Below are 20334 nucleotides of genomic sequence, written 5' to 3'. Positions count from 1 at the left end.
ACCCCGCCGGCTCAGGCAATCCACTCACCTCAGCCTCCCAAAGGCACAGGATTACAGGCTGAGCCACCGAGCCCGGCAGAAGCCTTTTTTTAAAACCAGGAAAATTCAATGCTAGCAAGCAGAACAAGAGTCCAAGCAAAAAAATCAGTGTCTGGGTATCTCTTTTGCCACAAAAAACTAAACATTCAAATGGCTAAGGCCTAGGATCAGAAGGGACAAAGAAGGATAGAGAACTGAACCATGTATGCAGATGAAATAAAATGCAATTTCTTCAAGGACATGGGAAAAGGGAGGTCCCTTTCTGTTCTAGGTATGCTACCATTACTTCAATTTCTAACATGTTCATCAACATCATAAAACTTTTGGGAAAGGAGAATACAACTATAAGATGAATCTCAAATAATAAGGGTGAAAACATAAAAGGGAATGTATTAAAAAAAATCAAAGAAATACGGCATAATTTTTAAGAAAACTTCAGCAATATTAGATTCAGGAATCTAAGTTAAATGGTCAGTTTTTAACTTTAAGCTTTTTTCTTCCTGTCTCGGTTTTGAAAATATACTTGATTTGGGCCAGGCACAGTGGCTCATGCCTGTAATTGCAGTACTCTGGTAGGCAGAGGTGAGGCCAGCCTAATCAACTTGGCGAGATCTCATCTCTACAATAAACAAAAACATTAGCCAGTATGATGGCACGCACCTGTGGTTCTGGCTACTTGAAAAGCTGAGGTGCAAGGATTGCCTGAGCCTAGCAGGTAGAAGCTGCAGTGGCCATATGCGTGTCACTGCACTACAGCCTGGGTAACAGAGTGAGACTCAGACTCAAAAAAAAAAATAAAAATAAAAGAAAGAAAATATACTTGATTTGATTGTAAATATGGTAAACAAAAAAGGGAAAGTATCTATCCCTGTTTTAGAGGGAGGAAAGCATGCCTAGGCTAGCGCTGCATGAAAGGTTAAAGTGATTTAACACACATCAAGTACTTAGAACAGTGTGAGAGCATATACAAGCTCTTTATTTTAGGAATTTCTGTTCTTTTAGTGATCTAGTTCTGGGACTATAGTATCATGATACAGACTGTTCTAAAACAGACTGGTTTTAGACATCATGCTACTAACAGTACACATTCAAACCTCACTAGGGCCGATTTGCTTTGTCCACAGGTTCCTAAAGACAGAATGGAAAAACTTCAATATATCAAGGAATCAGGAAACTAGTGGTGGTGAATGAGCATCTTAATAAAATACATTAGTGATCAAACTATGAAATTATTGTTCAGAGGACCAAATAGGCCATGAATATATTTAAATTAATATATATTAAGGTCAGAACATATGTTCCAATACCCAATTCTTCGACCAGAGACAACTGTCCTTGTACAAAGGCGCTCTTTCAACAATCATTTGAAACCTGTGCCTTCAGGCACCACCATAATTAATGGAGTAGTAGGTTTGCTTTGAGCCTCCTGATTTTGACAACATTTCTCACATCTGATTGGATAAGAATAAACTCACTGGAAACTGGCTTTTCTATAAGTATACTGGAGGAATTCTTTTCCTAATGAATGACTAGTGCAGAACTCATTTACCAGCTGTATCAGCTGAAAATCAAAATTTATGACAGCTTACTAAGGACTTATATTTCACAATTAGTGCTTGGCTTAACACTTTCCAGATCCTTCCTCGTTTCATCTGAATAGTGAAGATGCAAGGAAGTATAGATGAGCTATTACATTTCAGATGAAATTATTTTGTGAATGTTCTATATATAGTTTCAGTTGCTTCTTCTTTAAGTGAATTTTGTATCTTGATAAAGACTTAAGGGGCATTAACACTCTGAGTTACGAGGTCAACAATTTGAGACAGAACTGCTGACGCTTGGATGCCATTATGATACCACTAATCTCCCAACACAGGTATTTTTGTATGTGCTTGAAGACTTGGTTAACTTTCTATCCCAAGTATTTCACTCAGCATAATTTCCTTTAAAAGCTTCTAAACATCCTCTACCTTCACTAGTATCAATCACAGTGAAAAAAAAAAATGCTGACAGCAGACACTTCACTGAGCTGTTCCTGGAAACTAGCAGAATGTCAAAAAAAAGTGCAGTTGCTGTCTTCTACAGGAAATGAAGAAAAATGCTGAGAATGCAGCATTCCTTTAGTTCTTCCATCAACAGGATACCAGCCATTGTTTTCGGTGAGCTCCACAGATTTGTAGCAACAAAATAAAAATGCCTTTAACCCTTACTGACCCCACACTTAAACATACATATTTGTTTCCACTCTACGTTGTCTTTGAGGGAATCACTGTCTCTTAGGAGAATTTTTGACTCTGATCACTAACTCCAAATTGTAAGCAATATATTCAGGAAGAAACCACAGTTGGAGACAGAGATTGTAAGACAGTAGCTTTAGTATACTACCAGAAGACTGTTAAGCAATTTTTCTGGCCAGGCACCGTGGCTCATGCCTATAATCCCAGCACTTTGGGAGGCTGAGGTAGGAGGATTGCTTGAGCCGAGTTTACCAGCCTAGGCAACATACTGATACCATGTCCCTATAAAAATAATAATAACAATAATAATTAGCTGGGTGTGGTGGCACACACCTGTAACGCCAGCTACTCAGGAAGCTGAAGGGATGAATGGCCTGAGCCCAGGAGATTAAGAATGTAGTGAGCCACGATCATGCCACCTGCACTCGACCCTGGGGACAGGGTGAGACTCTGACTCAAAAAAATTTTTTTTTCTACATGTTACAAACTGCTGATTGGAAACTTTTAAAAACTAAATTTCATTCATTCTTAAAAAATAATCCAGTAACTAGATAAAATATTAGATCAATTAGGCCAATTCTGACCTAGCTGCAGGGGAATATGGGGAAGTTTTTATGCCCTAGACCCTGGAGATAGATATGACTTTCCAAGATTATGTATGTACTTTTTTTTTTTTTTTTTTTTGAGTTGGAGTCTCACTCTGTCGCTCAGACTGGAGTGGCTGCTCCCGGACACCGCAACCTCAACCTGCTGGGCTCTGGCAATCCTTCCACCTCAGCCTTCCAAGTAGCTGGAACTACAAGTGCGCACTACCACACCCAGCTAATTTTTTGGATTTATCGTAGAGATGAGGTCTGCCAAGTTGCCCGGGTGGGTCTCGAACCCGCGAGCTCAGGCAATCCACTCACCTCAGCCTCCCAAAGTACGGGATTACAGGCTGAGCCACCGAGCCTGGCTATGTATTTACTTTCCTGTGTAAATGCCATTCGGCAGCACAAAACAACCAAATGCTATCACACTACAATGGAGGGAGGGCAGAATCCAAATCTGCCTTTCGAGAACCAAAAAAGAGGCTTACTTTGAGGGTTTAAGATTATAAAAAACGCTGACTTAACAATAAATGATCTGGGCAGACACCAAGGGCTTGGTTTCTAGTATGAATAACTAAAAAGTCTGGTGAGTCTTCTTAATAGTAAAGCTATAAAGGTCCCAAAGAAACTTCATTCTATGAGCAACTGTCCAACAACTTCACAAAATGTATATTGAAGTGGGAGTCTAGGGCTGCAATCTGTTCAACCCCGTCACTGCTGCACATAACCATGTATTTTGCTACCTTATACTGAGACACCTGTCAGGAAATTAGACATTGTGCTCCATCACTCATCTTTCTAGTTAGATAAGTCATTTAAAGCATGATCATTGGAGGGCTGAGGCAGAAGGATTGCCTGAGTCCAACAGGATGAGACTGCAGTGGCCTTGAAAGATTGCCACTGCACTCCAGCCTAGGCGACAAGAGACTCCAACTCAAAAAAATAAAAATAAAATAAATAAATAAAGCATAGCAGGGCTCGGTGGCTCAGCCTGTAATCCCGCGCCTTTGGGAGGCTGAGGTGAGTGGATTGCCTGAGCCCGCGGGTTCGAGACCCGCCTGGGCAGCGAGACCTCATCTCTACAATAAATCAAAAAATCAGCCAGGCGTGGTAGCACGCGCCTGTAGTTCCAGCTACTTGGAAGGCTGAGGCGGAAGAATCGCCGGATCCCAGCAGATTGAGGCTGCGGTGGCCGGTAGTGGCCACTGCACTCCAGTCTGGGTGACAGAGTGAGACTCCAACTCAAAAAATAAATAAATAAATAAATAAATAAATCATGATCAGCTTACTAAATGCTAAAAGTTATAAAAGCAGATCATTTTACTTTACAGTTGAGTCACTGAAATATTTTCCTGTCAACTTAAATCCCACAAATACCATTTTCAACTGAGTGAAGGAAATAAATAACAATCAGCATGAAAAATTAGAAGTTATTTAATATTAATAAAGTCAGGGAGTTCAAAACAATATTAAAATGATTAAATGACTACTATTTATTTTCAAAATACCTACTGAGCACCCACTATTTGGTAACTTAACATCAACTCATTATTTTAAGTGCAATTTTTGTGTAAAATTGTCTCTTTTGTTTATTTTGTTAGACTATAACTTTGTCACTACTACTGAGGAAACAAACCTACAGGGGAAATAATCAGTTTTAGGCTCAGAAGGTCCTGGGGGGGATTCAAATTGTAGCTCATGTCCTCTGAAAAGGGGAAAAACTTTGCATCTCTGAAACTATAGACACTGTTTCACTATCAGAAATCCAGTGTTTAAAAAAAAAAAGATTATCTTGATTTTTTTGGTCAGGGTGTGCCCTGGACGTCTGTAGTTCTTTGTTTTAATTCAGGGTACTAAAACTCCCCCAGGCTTGTCCCAAACACTAAGACCCTTTAATCTTGCTTCTTTTATATAAGGAAAATTTTCTTCCATTGTCTAAAAAGAGCTTCCATTCCAATTATTTTGGTTTCTATAATTCTTAAATTTGTAACCTATTTCATCATACACACCACTTTTATTTCTGAGATTTACCTCCAAATTCTAAATTTTTTTTTTTATCTCAAAGTTACTGTTCCACACTGCTAATTCACTCCACAATTAGACAATCTGTTTTGTTTTTTGTTTTTGAGTCAAGGTCTCATTCTGTGGTCCAGGCTGGAGTGTAGTCACATGATCATGGCTACCACAGCCTTGACCTGATGGGCTTAGGTGATCCTTTTGCCTCAGCCTTCCAAGTAGCTGGGACTACAGGTGTGTGCCACCGTGCCTGGCTTATTTTATTGTAGAGACAAGGTCTCACCAAGTTGCCCAGACTGGTCTCAAACCCCTGGGCTCAGGCAATCCTCTTGCCTCCGTCTCCCAAAGTGCTGCAATTACAGGTGTAAGCCACTGTACTGAGCCCAAATCAAGTATATTTCCAAAACCAAGACAGGAAAAACAAAGCTTAAAGTTACAAACTGACCATTTAACTTAGATTTCTAAAGTTTTCTTAAAAATTACCATATTTCCTTGATTTTTAGTACAGTCTCTTTGGCATTTTCATACTTACAATTTTTGGAATTGGAGATTCATCCTATAGCTGTGAATCACTGCCCCCAGCTGCTTTTTTTTTCCCCCAAGACTAGTTAAGTGAAGTAGTGAGAAAGGGGGAATGAGTAGAATAAGAAGTTCAATCTGTAACTGATTGTGAACAACTGAGGTAACTCCCTACCACTGGACTAACCCAATTCTGCATGTAATTGCCTTCAGGACCCATTGTTTTCTGTTATTACAACTCATTATCATGAGTCTTTCTCTTCTTCTTACATCACCTTTTTCTGCATGTCACAGATGATGCCAACAGTTTTCTCAAGTTTTCTTCCAGTTTCAGCAGACAACTATTTTCAAGTATTTCTTCAGGTCTCTCCCTAGCTCTGTGGTTTTCCCAACAATTGTATATTTAAACAATTTCTGGGCAGCTACTGTGTACTGAATTCTATGTGAATACACAGAGAATTCTATAGCAAATGAGACAGTACCTTCCACTTCCTGTCCATAAAAAGTACATGGCAATTACAGTGGTCCTAGGAGGCTACAGGGAAGTATGCCTAGCCCAGATATATTTGAGGATATATGTAGTGTCTCAGAAGAAATGGAAATGCAGTCTATAACAGGATACACAACTTTAAGTAAGGGTAGGGCTACCAAGTTTGAGAGAGAACACACAGAACTTAAAAGGCCATATATACTCGAATAAAGTACTTATTTTCCCAATTAGACTAATTTTCCCCAACACCCAAAAAAGCTTTTGACAAATGTCAGAGGATGTGAAGAAAGTGGAATTCTCGTACATTGCAGGTAGGTATGTAAAATGGTGCAGCCACTGTAGAAAACTGTGGCAATCTCTCAAAAAGTTAAAACGGAATTACCATATGACCCAGCAATTCCACTCCTAGGTATATATACAAAAGAACTGAAAATAGCCGGGCTCGGTGGCTCAGCCTGTAATCCCGAGCCTTTGGGAGGCTGAGGTGAGTGGACTGCCTGAGCCTATAGGTTCGAGACCCGCCTGGGCAGCGAGACCTCATCTCTACAATAAATCAAAAAATCAGCCGGGAGTGGTAGCGCATGCCTGTAATTCCGGCTACTTGGAAGGCTGAGGCGGAAGGATCGCCGGAGCCCAGCAGGTCGAGGCTGCGGTGGCCGGGAGCGGCCACTGCACTCCAGTCTAGACGACTGAGTGAGACTCCAACTCAGAAAAAAAGAACTGAAAATAGGTATTTAAACAAAAACTTGTAAGTGACTGTTCAAAGTAGTACTATTCACATTGTTTCTATTCACATTAAAAAGATAGAAACAATCCAAATGTCCACCAACTGATGGAAAGACAAATAAAATGTTGATATATCCATTCAATGGCATATTATTCAGCAACAAAGGAATTAAGCCTGATGTATGCTATAACATGGCTGAATCTCAAACATTATGCTTAGTGAAAGAAGTGAGAAACAAAAAGGTTACATATTGCATGAGTCAATTATGCAAAATGTCCAGAATAGGTAAATCTCTGAGACAAAAAAGCAGATTAGCAGTTGCCAGGGGATGAGAGATAGACTGCTTAATGGTTATGGGGTTTCTTTTTGGGGTAATTAAAATGTTTTGGAACTAGATACAGGTGATGACTGCACAACATTGTGAATGTACCAAATACCACTAAACTGTAAATTGTAAAATAGTTAATTTTATGTGAATTTTATCTCAATAAAAAAAGCCTTGGTCCCTTTAAACTATCAACTCTTAGGGATTAGATATACATATGTATAATTCAAGTAGTCACTTCAATTAGTTTATAGAGGCATTTAAAATTATGCAATTATTAACTTGGAAGTTTTTTTCTACCCTTCATATTTTAGAAGCCATTTTTTAAACTGTTCATATGCATTTTTTTAATATTAATGTCTTCATTAGTACTGAAGAGTCATCTCTATTCCAAAGTGCTTTTTGAAAATCTATTACAAGCTGGGCTCGGTGGCTCAGCCTGTAATCCCGTGCCTTTGGGAGGCTGAGGTGAGTGGACTGCCTGAGCCTATAGGTTCGAGACCCGCCTGGGCAGGCAAGACCTCATCTCTACAATAAATCAAAAAATCAGCCAGGCATGGTAGCGCATGCCTGTAATTCCGGCTACTTAGAAGGCTGAGGCGGAAGGATCGCCGGAGCCCAGCAGGTGGAGGCTGTGGTGGCCGGGAGCAGCCACTGCACTCCAGTCTGGGTGACAGAGTGAGACTCCGACTCAAAAAAAAAAGAAAAAAAAGAAAATCTATTACAGGCCAGGCACAGCAGTTCGTGCCTGTAACCCTAGCACTTTGGGAGGCCAAGGCAAGAGGACTGCCTGAGCCCAAGGGTTCAAAACCAGCCTGGGCAACTTGGTAAGCCCTTATCTCTAATAAAAAATTAGCCAGGCACGGTGAATCACGCCTGTAGTTCCAGCTACTTGGAAGGCTGAGATGGAAGGATCGCCTGAGCCTAGCAGGTCGAGGCTGCGGTGGCCGTGAGCATGCCACTGCACTCCAGCCTGGGCAACATAGTGAGATTCCGACTCAAAAAAAAAAAAAAGAAAAGAAAATCCACTATGACACAGTGATATGGTGCAACTTTATAACATGCCTCAAATTTCCATTTGCATATTAGAAGAGTTGCTTTTCACTTGTCTTTGGATGTAAATTAAGATCGCTAGAAATATACCCCTAATAGACTGCTTTTCAAGGGGCATTTAAAACTTGGTAAGGCTTTTATTTAAAAAAAAAAACTCTTTCTTGTAGCATATTTAGAGTTAAAAAAAAGAAAAGAAAAGAAAAGAAAAAGAAAACTGTCCTAGATCTGCACAGTTCAATGTGACCAAATATAGACTACTGCAGACACTGGGGAAAGAGACAGGTTTTGTAAGTCATGTTCTCCCTATAAGTTTCTTCCCTCATTATTTATCCTTAAACAATGAGATCCATCCAAAGTCAAGATTCATGCCAAGTAGAGCACGTATGGATAGTCTTTGGCTTCACTCTGTCCACTTTGGTGGTTTAAAGCCACCCTTCTCAGATGAACAACTGGTCAGAAATAAATAAAAGCAACTCTGTCTAATTCCCATTTTTTCATCCACTATGATTTCCACTTTCAACTGAGGGCATTAAAAACTGCAATCCTTAGGTCGGGCATGGTGGCTCAAGCCTGTAATCCCAGCATTTAGGGAGGTCGAGGCATGAGTCTAGGGGTTCAATACCAGCCTGGTAACTTGGCGAGACCACATCCCTACAATAAATCAAAAAAATTAGCCAGGCATGGTGGCACGCGCCTGTAGTTTGAGCTACTTGGAAGGCTGAGGCGGAAGGATCGCCTGAGCCCAGCAGGTCGAGGCTGTGGAATCCGTGAGCACGCCACTGCACTCTAGCCTGGGTGACAGAGCAAGACTCCAACACACACACACACACACACACACACACACACACACACACACACACACACTGCAATCCCTGGGACCGTCCAGTGTAGATTAGATGTAGAAGATGAGAAAGAAGAAACAATCTGGTATAAATCCCAGATATTGGCTTCAATAACTGAGTAGATGGTAGCTTTTTTTCCTTTAACATGGCACACATGTTCAACTAAAGTGGGTAAAGGGAGACTCTTACAGGGTAGAGGGAAGAAGTAATATCTGAGTGTCTGGAAAGACAAAGTATTATGCTATAAACACATACTGCAGTATGACTTCAAAACTACCAGGAAGTGTTATTTCAATAAATAAGGAAGTTGAGACAAGCTAAAGGCCTGACATAATGAAACAGCTAAACCCCAGATTAAACATCTGAGACTTTTTCTAAGTAGTACGCTGCAGAGTCTAATTTTTTTAATGTGACAAAATACGGTTTTAATGGACCTGGTTCCTGTACTTTCAGAAATAACATTTAAAACCTGCTTTACCTCAGAACTTAAAGAAATTCCTTATTTATCTAATGATTCAGAAAAGGAAGCATTAATATTACTGGCAGTTCTGCCTTCAAATCCTACAAGGTGGTAACAATTTTTCCATCTACCATTATGCTACTCAAAATAAGCAAGTATATTCTACTCCCACCTTCCTTTCCTATCCCCTTTAAGCACAATTGTCTTTGAGTTAAAGTTTCTATTTTAAGTTTATTCATATATAAATATAAAACATGAATCTATTTTGAAATAGAAAGAAGTTTCCTGCTTTTACAAGTGGCTTCAGACTGGAACATACTCATTATTGTCACTAAGGAAAAGTCGATAGAAATGTTTCATTTCAGCCTTAGGCCGGGTGCAGTGGCTCATGCCTATAATTCCAGTACTTTGGGAGGCCAAGGCAAGAGAACTGCCTGAGCCTAGAGTTTTAAGACCAACCTGGGCAACTTGGCAAGAACTCATCTCTACAATAAAAAAAAAAAGCCAGGCATGGTGGCTCATGCCTATAATCCCAGCACTTTGGGAAGCTGAATTGAGAGGATTGCTTGAGTTTGAGACCAGCCTGGGCAACTTGGCAAGATCTCATCTCTACAATAAATAAAAAAATTAGCCGGGCGTGGTGTCACATGCCTGTAGTTCCAGCTACCTGGAAGGCTGAGGTTGATGGATTGCCTGAGGTCGAGGCAGCGGTGCCATGAGCGTGCCACTGCACTCCAGCCTGGGAGACAGAGTGAGACGCCAACTCAAAAAAAAAAAAGAAGGCTGGGGGTGGTGGCTCAGCCTGTAATCCCAGCACTTTGGGAGGCCAAGGCGAGAAGACTGTCTGAGCCCAGGAGTTCGAGATCAGCCTTGGCAACTTGATGAGACCTGTCTCTACAATAAATCACAAAAACTAGCCAGGCATGGTGGCGTATGTCTGTAGTTCCAGCTACTTGAAAAGCTGAGGCAGAAGGATCACCTAAGCCCAGCAGGTTTAGGCTGCAGTGGCCGTGAGCATGCCACTGCATTCCAGCATGGGCGACAAGAGAGACTCCAACTCAAAAAAAAAAAAAAAAAAGTTCAATTCAGCCTTATATGAGAGATGCAGGTAATCTTGGTTACAAGTTAACCTGATCCCAATCATTCTGCACAGTTTCCCAGTGGGAACTTGAAAAAGATGTTATCTAAATAATCATCTAAGGCACAAAGTCAGATGTTAGCTCACTGGCTCCTCTATTCTCATAACATAAAAAATATTGCCCTAAGAACTAACTATAATACAGTATAATCAAAGAACACCAAAGCATAGATAAAAACAATTGTAGTGTATTCTGCAGTTCAAATTATACAAATCATTACAAAATGAGGCAATGTACTAAAATGAAAAGAACAAGAATTAAAAGTCTGACCACCCACTAGCTGTGTGACTTTTACAAAGTTACCTGCTATGAACGTCAGTTTCCCAATTTTCAAAATCAAGCTGACCCTACTTTTATCCAAAGGAGTTATCTTGCTAATCAAATGAGACAATGAAAATAATTAACTGAGTTCTTGGCACCCAGTAGGTGTTTAAATAGCTATAAAAGTCAATGCATTTTGATTTTGTAGATTGGATTTCAGGACAATTAAGATTTGATTAATAGTTATTCCCTCAAAGTAAGACAAAATATCTTAAATTGTGTCTTCAATAATACAAAAGAGAATCATGACATACAAGTCTGACAGATGAGTTTTGCATAATACACCCAGATCCAAGCTTTCAGCCATCCCTTGAGTTAAGAGCATTAGCCACAGGCACTTGACCAAGAAAAAGTAAAGACATACCTAGAGCTGTAAACTTTGCTATGGCTCACAAGGCAAGTTGACTTTATGAAGTAGCTTTAGCATGGTATATATAAAAATTAACTTGGAGAAACAGCCTTCTAATACAAAGAACTAAAATATCCGCTATGAACTTATTTCTCATGTGAGTAAGAATATTCACTTCAACATTACCACACTACTTTAAAAAGAGGACAAATGGCCAGGCTCGGTGGCTCAGCCTGTAATCCCATCGCTTTGGGAGGCCGAGGTGAGAGGACTGCCTGAGTCTGCGGGTTAGAGACATGCCTGGGCAACTTGGCAAGACCTCATCTCTACAATAAAATGAAAAATTAGCCAGACGTGGTAGCGCGCGCCTGTAGTTCCAACTACTTGGAAGGCTGAGGCGGAAGGATCGCCGGAGCCCAGCAGGTCACTGCACTCCAGTCTGGGAGACAGAGTACGACTCCAACTCAACAAAAAAAAAGAGGACAAATATAATAACATAACAAAGGCCTGACTGGCATTCCCTAAGGGTATTTTATTATTGATAGATATGATTCATTAGGTTTCTCAAATGCATCTGATCAAGGGACCCTAATTTAAAATCGCATACAATGAGAGCTCATGGATTATAATACAAGATTAATACAAATTGTTCTTTTTTGGGAACAGTTTTAGAGCATAACCAATTTTGCATATTCAGATTCTATTAAATTGTGCACAAGATCAAAAGTTCATAAAAGACAACATCCATGGTTGGAATGTGTGGACAGCCTTTGCCAGTAAAATGGAAGCATGAATGCACTGCACTGATTTTAAGACTTAAAATTATAAATTTAAAATTACATATGAATGCAAGATACAGCCTGTCTTGTTTACCACTTTGTCCCTAGAGTGTAACACAGTACTTGATATGTAGTAAGATCTCAAATCTTAGGCAAATGCACTAACCCCAAATGTTTATGAGCCATAAAAATCTAGGTCTGGGCTGGATATGGTGGCTCAAGTCTGTAATCCCAGCACTTTGGGAGGCTGAGGTGAGAGGAATGCCTGAGCTCAGGGATTTGAGACCAGCCTGGGCAATTTGGTGAGACCTCATCTCTACAATAAATCACAAAAGTAGCCGGGCATGGTTGTGCATGCCTGTAATTCTAGTTACTTGGAAGGCTCAAGAGGAAGAATCACTTTAGCCCAGCAGGTTGAGGCTGTGGTGGCCGAGAGTGTGAATATTGTGTCATTGGTTGAGATACCTGAATAAAATGTACTGGACATAGCCAGGCGTGTCGGCACACATCTGCAGTTGCCACTACTTGGAAGACTGAGGCAGAAAGATTGCCTGAGGTCAGCAGCTCAAGGCTGCAGTGAGAGGAACGGGGGGGAGAGGGGGAAAGGGAGAGAAGGAGAGAGACAGACTGAGTCTCCCTATGTTATCCAGGATATTCTCAAACTCCTGGGCTCAACTGATCCTCCATCCTCCACCTCCCAAAGTGCTGGGATCATAGGCGTAAACTACTGCACTCAGTCTTCAAAAGGTTAGTTTTTGTTGTTGTTGTTGTTTTTGTTTTTAACTGAGTCAAAGTCTCACTCTGTCACCTACCCTAAAGTGCTGTGGTGTGACAGCCCACCACAATCTTGACCTCCTAAGTAAGCTCAGGCAAGCCTTCTGCCTTAGCCTCCAGTAGAGAACCTGGGACTACAAACATACATCAGTCATGTCCAGCTAATGTTTTTATTTTTTGTAGAGACAAGCTTTCACTATGTTGCCTAGGTTGGTCTTGAACTCCTAGGCTCGAGCAATCCTTCCACCTAGGCCTCTCAAAGTGTTGGAATCATGGGCAAGAGCCGCCACACGGGGCCAAGAGGTTAGCCTTAACCAGTGTTGTCCTGTATGGTAGCCACAGGTCATAAGTCACATAATACTGAGCACTTAGAATGTGGTTATGCGTGTGGTACCATGGTTCACGCCTACAATCCCTACTTTGGGAGGCAGTGGTGAGAGGATTGCCTGAGCTCACGGGTACGAGACCAGCCTGGGCAACTTGACAAGATCTCATCTCTACAATAAATCAAAAAATTAGCTGGGCATGGTGGTGCATGCCTGTAGTTCCAGCTACTTGGAAGACTGAGGCGGAAGGATCACCTGGGCCCAGCAGGTCAAGGCTGTAGTGGCCACAAGCATGACACTGCACTCCAGCCTGGGCAAGAGTGAGATTTCAATTTTTAAAAAAAGTAATTACTGTGTTTATTTTAAAATTTTAAATTAATTAAAATTAAATGATAACTGATAATTAATTCAATTATTGGAAAACTTAAGTAGGTTTGGAATCACCAAGGCCTGCAAATCCACTTTTCTAACTGCAAAGTTTATGAACTCTAAATGTAGATTAGGTATTTCCTATGAAAATAGGGTCTGAATTGATATATGCTCTAAATATAAAATACACTCCGATTTAGAAAATTTAGTACAGAAAAAATGTACACCATCTCGCTAGTAAATTTTATAATGATTACATGGTGAAATAATATTTTGGGCATCTGAGTTCAATAAAATATATTTACATTAATTTCATCTGGGTTTTTTTTCCCCCTTTTAACATGGCCACTAGAAAATTTCAAATTACATATGTGGCTCATAATATATTGGGCAGCACCGGTCTCAACAACTCCCAAACCCCTGCTCTGCCCACTATACCACATCATTAATCACATTTTAAACAAGTAGAGAAGTCACCTCTCTGAGTCTAAGTCCAACACAAGAAAGCACACTATGATACCAAATAGCTTGTCCTCTGAAGGCCAATTATTTCATTTCTTTAAAATATCTTATGCCAGCTGGGCTCGGTGGCTCAGCCTGTAATCCCGCGCCTTTAGGAGGCTGAGGTGAGTGGACTGCCTGAGCCCGCGGGTTCGAGACCCGCCTGAGCAACTTAGCGAGACCTCATCTCTACAATTAAAAAAAAAAAACTAGCCGGGCGTGGTAGCATGCGCCTGTAGTTCCAGCTACTTGGAAGGCTGAGGCAGAAGGATCACCGGAGCCCAGCAGGTCGAGGCTGGGCAACAGAGTGAGACTCCAACTCAAAAAATAAAATAAAATAAATAAATAAAATAAAATATTTTATGCCAGAAGACCCAGGTACAAATTCCATTCTGACTGTCTCCACTACTTTGAGTCTCACTTTCTTGGATTATTTAAGAAAGGATTCTAGGACGATTGAGTGATGATCTGAAAATACTCAGCTGCATTTAACAGCACCATAAGAAGTCTGCTGCTAGTTATCATTCGTTCATCACCACTTTTCAAAAGGGAGACAGTATTCAATTAAAACTTGAGTAATGAGTGTTTTAATTTTAGCTAACAAAATGTTGTTCTAAACACATAAATATGTGTGACCAGATAAATCTTACAAAGTGTATCAGTATGGCCCATAACTGTGTAGTCCAATGTTGTAGGCAATTGCCACATGTGGCTATTTACATTTAAATAAATTAAAAAGAGACAAAAGCAAAAATTTCGTGTGTTAGTCACACTAGCCACATTTCAAGTGCTCAGTATCCCTATGTAGCTATTAAACATTTCTATCATAGAAAGTTTTATTGGACACTAACTCTCAAGAGTAACACTGACAAAGAAAATAACTTGTTAACTATAATTCAAATATCATACAGAGTTAAAGTTAAGAACCAATGTAAACAGAAGCTTTGAAACCAAAGCACAAATTCCAACTATGGACAAAAATAACTCTTCCAGAAGAAAACTACCAAGGTTCCTGAAATTGTGAATTAAACTGAACACAAAATAATTGTGATTCTACACACGCACCTGTGTCTTGAAAGCACGTTCACTAAAATTAACCACACCCCTTTGAGATGAGTAAACTGATCATTACGCAAATTCTGAAAAATATGGTACATTTTAAACTTGGAAGTCATTTCCAGGGTAGACTGCAGCAAAATTCCAGGTAGTACACCTCTAACAGACAGTACAGTTAAGCATATTGTATACCCCAGCAGTACTTAGCATTGCTTTCTCTTTGCAAAACAAAATAACCATAGAAAGAACCCCTACCATGCAACTCAGCAACTCATTCCATAGCTGCATTTATAGATCAAAGAGCAGAGTGGAGAGAATTTTTTTTTTTTGAGTCAGAGTCTTACTCTTGCCCAGGCTGGAGTACAGTGGCACAATCACAGTTCACCACAGACTCAACCTTCTGAGCTAAGCCTTCTGTCTTAGTCTCCTGAGAAGCTGGGCCTACAGGCAGACACCACCAAGCCTGGCTAATTTTTTTTGTAGAGATGAGACCTCGCTATTTTACCCAGGCTGGTCTCAAACTCCTGGGCTCAAGCAATCCTCCCACCTCAGCCTCCCAAAGTAATGGGATTACGAGCGTCAGCCACCATCCTTAGCCCTCAGAGTAGGGAGATTTTTAATTGAAGACCAAAAGAATCTAGGAATACAGTGGAATGTGTCAGTTGTTATAAAGATGTCTAATCTGCCAAAAATTCAGAATTACAAGCAACATTTTATTATATATATATTTTTTGAGTCAGAGTCTCACTATGTTACCCAGGCTGGAGTGCAGTGACACACTCATGGCCACCACAGGCTTGACCTGCTGGGCCCTCCACCTCAGCCTTCCAAGTAGCTGGAACCACAGGAGCATGCCACCATGCACAGCTCATTTTTCTGATTTATTGTAGAGAAGAGGTCTTGCCAAGTTTCCCGGGCTGGTCTTAAAACCCTGGGCTCAGGCAATCCTCTCTCCTCAGCCTTCCAAAGTGCTGGGATTACAGGTGTGAGTCACTGCACCCAGTCTTGCAAGCAACATTTTATATGTAGCCTAGGATTTTTTCAAAATCTGCAACTCCAGCAAAGTATTGTTCAAATAGACACTAATTTATTTATTTTTTTTAATGGTTTTTTTGAGTCGGAGTCTCACTCTGTCGACCAGGCTGGAGTGCAGTGGCATGCTCACAGTCACTGCAGCCTCCACCTGCTGGGCTCAGGCGATCCTTCCTCCTCAGTCTTCCAATTAGCTGGAACTACAGGTACGCACCACCATGTCCAGCTAATTTTTTGATTTATTGGAGAGATGAGGTCTCGCCAAGTTGCCCAGGCTGGTCTCGAACCCATGGTCCCAGGCAACCCTCTCACCTCAGCCTCCCAAAGTGCTGGGATGATAGGTGAGAGCCACCATGTCCAGCCAGCACTAATTTAACTGCTATCAATCTAATCATCCTTAAAAAGGAAAAAAAAAATTCTTTATAAATTAATAATCATTTGCTATAGTTCCAAGCCTTGATAACAGATCCTTTAGCTGTTCAATATAGTTAAGAGGTAGAAAAATAAATTCATGGGCTGGGCGTGGTGACTCACATCTATAATCCCAGCACTTTGGGAGGCTGAGGTGAGAGGATTGCCTGAGCCCAGGAGTTCGAGACCAGCTCGAGTAACTTGGCGAGACCTCATCTCTACAATAAACCAAAAATTAGCTGGACATGGTGGCACGTGCCTATAGTTCCAGCTACTTGGAAGGCTTACACGGAAGGATCACTTGAACCCAGCAGGTCAAGGCTGTGGTGGCTGTGAGTGCACTCCAGCCTGGGCAACAGAGTGTGACTCCAACTTAAAAAAAATTTTCATTTACAGTTCATCTTTTGAAGTTTCACAAGCTAACTTTATACTCATACTCAATTTCCTCATTTCTTGTTTCAAGTTTTTATCCTAAATGTTTCAGAAAGTTTCCTGCTACTTTCAACTGGCAGAATCTCAGAGGTCAAAGACCTAAGATGTCAATTAAAATAATCTTTATTAATTTTTAAAAAGGTCCAGCATCAAGGTATCAGTAGAAAAAAATAATTTTTTTTAACCTCTCCCCAAAAAATAATTTTTTTAAGAGAGGAGATAAAAATGTGAAGTCAGGAGGTACATTATTGTGGAAGAGATTGGTGATTTGGGCTCTTTGTGCAATTAATTATTATCAGCTGTAGCACACAGTCATACTTGCTAAGATTAAGTTTAGGCATGACATAGCATTCCAAAAAAACAGATGACTGAAATTTCCAATTTGCAAAGCTGCTTTATACTCAAAATCTTCAAATTATTTGAGAAGGAAATGGTTTTCTTCAAGTATTTGCAGAAACTTTGAACCTCTTGGAAGTCAGACCTATATTAAATCTGTCTTTGCTTAGTGACAAGGTTGGATTCCAGTCTTTGGGATCCTTTAACAATTCTTGTCTCCTCTGTAATAGAAAAGCTATTACTCAAACCACCACAAGATTTACTAGTGGGATATACATCTGCTATGTAAAATAAACAGCAGCTGTACCTGCTTCTCTTGTGTACGGTTTATAAACATTTGTCTGCAGAAAGATATTTCAGATATTTAGTGCGAGTATAAGCCTGTGTTTTCCCTTCACACTAGAAAACAGTACCTTCCTAACCCTCCACATTCATTTGCCACCCCACTCTAACGGAGTAAACACAGCAATTGGTTACTGATCCACAGCATGGGTTGATCAAAAAAATAACTTTTCCATTTCCATTCTGCCACTTTACATTTTTTCAATCATTTTTAAAACTGTTTTTTCTGCCAAGGTATATTCCATTGCTTCAGATGAGTTATTTGAAAACTACAGACAACTAAAGAACGTACATTATTTACTGCATTTTATGGATAAACAGTTATTATTCTTTTTTTTTTTTGAGTTAGAGTCTCACTCTGTTGCGCAAGCTGAAGTGCAGTGGCATGCTCACGGCCACTGCAGTCTCAACCTACTGGGCTCAGGTGATTCTTCTGCCTCAGCCTTCCCAGTAGCTGGAACTACAGGCATGCGCCACCATGCCCGGCTAATTTTTTGATTTATTGTAGAGATGAGGTCTCACTAAGTTGCCCAGGCTGGTCTTGAACACGTGGGCTCAGGCAATCCTCTCACCTCAGCCTCCCAAAGTGCTGGGATTATAGGCATGAGCCACCGCACCCGGCCAACAGTATTATTCTTTACATTTCAAGTCCTAAGAGAAAAGAATTCCTTGCTATGCAACCAAATGTGATAATGCCTGTAAAGAAATATAAAATTATGTTATTCACAGCTTGAATATTAATATTTCTTATTAACAAGAATCCTTTAAGTACATTAAAACAATGGTGGAATGTAAAAAAATTGCTTTCAGTTGCCAAAGTGTCCAATAGGTCACTAGTGTCCTGTCAAACCACTGCATCCTCTATCATTATGAAATCAGCCCCTCAGAAGATAGAGCGAGGCATGCTTCTTTAAGGATATTTGGGAAGAGAGCAAATTAATATGAATAATTTATTTCAGCTAAAGCAAAAACCGGAAAACTCAGAAGCTCTGAAGAGGCTTAATTCAGTGAAGCCTTCCAGTGGTCACCTGCCTAAGCCAGCCATTGGCATGTTGCCAGATAAGACAACAATATGTTGCCTCCAGGATAAGGAGCCGTGGGGTAGAACTCAGAATCCTCCTAAAGGGAAACCAGTTAAAGACCGAATAACCTTTCTTAGAGCAGGTGTGCTCTGTCCCCAGAGCTATGTTCAATTCCATGAAATCCTAAGGAAGGTGGTCACAACTACCTCCTAGACTCCAGAAGACCCCAAGATAACCTCTGGATAACTCTTACTCATCTTCTAGAACCAAAGAGGAGTTAAGAGCCACATCATCCGCAGAGAGATCAAGAAAGGGGGGAAAAAAAGGCAAGTTCCCCTAGGGACCTTGACCCCACGCACTGAGACTGACCCCGCCCTGAGAAATACGTTCCCTCATCCTATCCACGTTCGGTTCCTTCAGTGACCTTCCGTCCCTGCTGCCTCAGGGGAGGCAAGAGACGACCCACAGCCGCCCGCCCCCCAACTCCCACCACTGGGGAAGGTGCCTTTCTCAGTAAAGAACCGCAGAGGAAGGAAGAAAAAAGGTTGCTCCTCCCCAACTCACCCGCCCCACAAGTCCTGGGTGCAGACACGATCGGGGAAAGGGAAGAGTAGAGCAACGGAAGGTGACAGTCCTACACTGGCCTGAGGAATGGTGAGAATCCTTGCTCCGGGAAAAACACAGGAGCTCCCCTCCCGCCCCACTACCCAAATGAATGAACTGAATAAATGGGGAGAGGGAGTTAGTACGCGCAGTTATGGCCATCCAGGGAGCAAGACAGAGAGGCCTTCGGATCCAGGTCTGGCCTCGCAGCCCTTTGCACCCCGACTCTCGTCCTTTCCATCTAAGCCCGACATCATTTAACCCTTTAGGCTTAAGAAAGTACCCGCTCCTCCATCTACCCCAATCATCGCCAACTTCCCTCCCCCCCCACCCCCCAGCTCGGGCCCAGACTCCAGCTTCTTCCATCCTTCCTAAAACCCTCTCCACAACCCTCGCCAGCCCAGGCCCGGCCGCACCTGGAGATGCTCCTGAAAACGAATTGGCAGAATCTGGGCCATGGCGCTGTCGGGGGGTACGGTCTCCTGTCACCGGGGCTGCGGGGCAGTGGCTGCCCGGGCTCTCCAAGGGAGAGGAGGAGAAGGGGAGGGGGGGGAAGCTGGGCTCAGCAGGATACTCTCCGGGGACGCAGAAAACTGGCAGGCGGACGAAAGAGCTCGGGTCGGGGGCGGAGGCTCCAGGGGCCGGGAGAGCCGCAATGGCGGAACCGGGCGCAGCGCAGACTCCGGAAACGGCTGAGCCCTGCGGAAGGATCCCGACGGCAGAACTCCGCCCCGTCGCCTCACGCCCTCCACCTTATGTACCCCTCCACCGGCGCCGCGTCGCGGCCGGGCGCAGGAATTCGGGGCGCAGTGCGCTGAGAGCCTCGCTCACTGATGCGACACCAGGGAAAACAGGGGAACCGGAGGGACTACTTTCTTAGACTCATCACTTTCTCCAGTATTCTGCCTTTTCTCCCCCTCCCTTTTTTTTTTTTTTTTGCATTTTGCCACATCATGCGACTCGGGGCGACCGACGTCATTTCCGTAAGCGCTTAAGGTCCCACCCACGTACTTCCAGGTGCACGTGATGCTGGTAGGGAAGGATCGGCTGCTTGCTGCCAGAATGGAGCGCGAAGGCTTCGGAAATGCAGCGTCTCCTGGGAGTGGGCTGGCTGTTGGGCCACCTGGAGGCACGACGGGTGTCGCCTCCCTCCCCCGCGGCCCCTGCCTACCTAGCCCCTTAGGAGGCGGACGTGGCGTGGGCAGTGGGCCCAGCCTCCCGCCCTCTCCGTGACTCAGGGAAAC

General features: G+C 42.1%; 1 protein-coding gene across 3 annotated transcripts in view; it reads right to left on the bottom strand.

Annotated features, from left to right (window-relative positions):
* Positions 1 to 19989, bottom strand: part of CLTC (clathrin heavy chain) — a 78407-nt gene extending 58418 nt beyond the window's left edge. For 2 of the 3 annotated variants that reach the window (XM_008070830.2, XM_008070832.2), the window contains exon 1: positions 19507 to 19989. In XM_008070830.2, the coding sequence (XP_008069021.1) occupies positions 19507 to 19548 (42 nt within the window). In that variant the 5' untranslated portion in view covers positions 19549 to 19989. The remainder of the gene's footprint in view (positions 1 to 19506) is intronic. The other variant, XM_008070834.1, reaches the window with a different exon arrangement.
* Positions 19990 to 20334: the final 345 nt, after the last annotated feature.

This window comes from Carlito syrichta, unplaced genomic scaffold, assembly GCF_000164805.1.
Source record: "Carlito syrichta isolate Samal-C Ts95f unplaced genomic scaffold, Tarsius_syrichta-2.0.1 Scaffold314028, whole genome shotgun sequence".
NCBI classification, from domain to species: domain Eukaryota; kingdom Metazoa; phylum Chordata; class Mammalia; order Primates; family Tarsiidae; genus Carlito; species Carlito syrichta.
The sequence above is the reverse complement of the archived record's forward strand: the minus strand, read 5'-3'. Positions and strand labels throughout refer to the sequence as shown.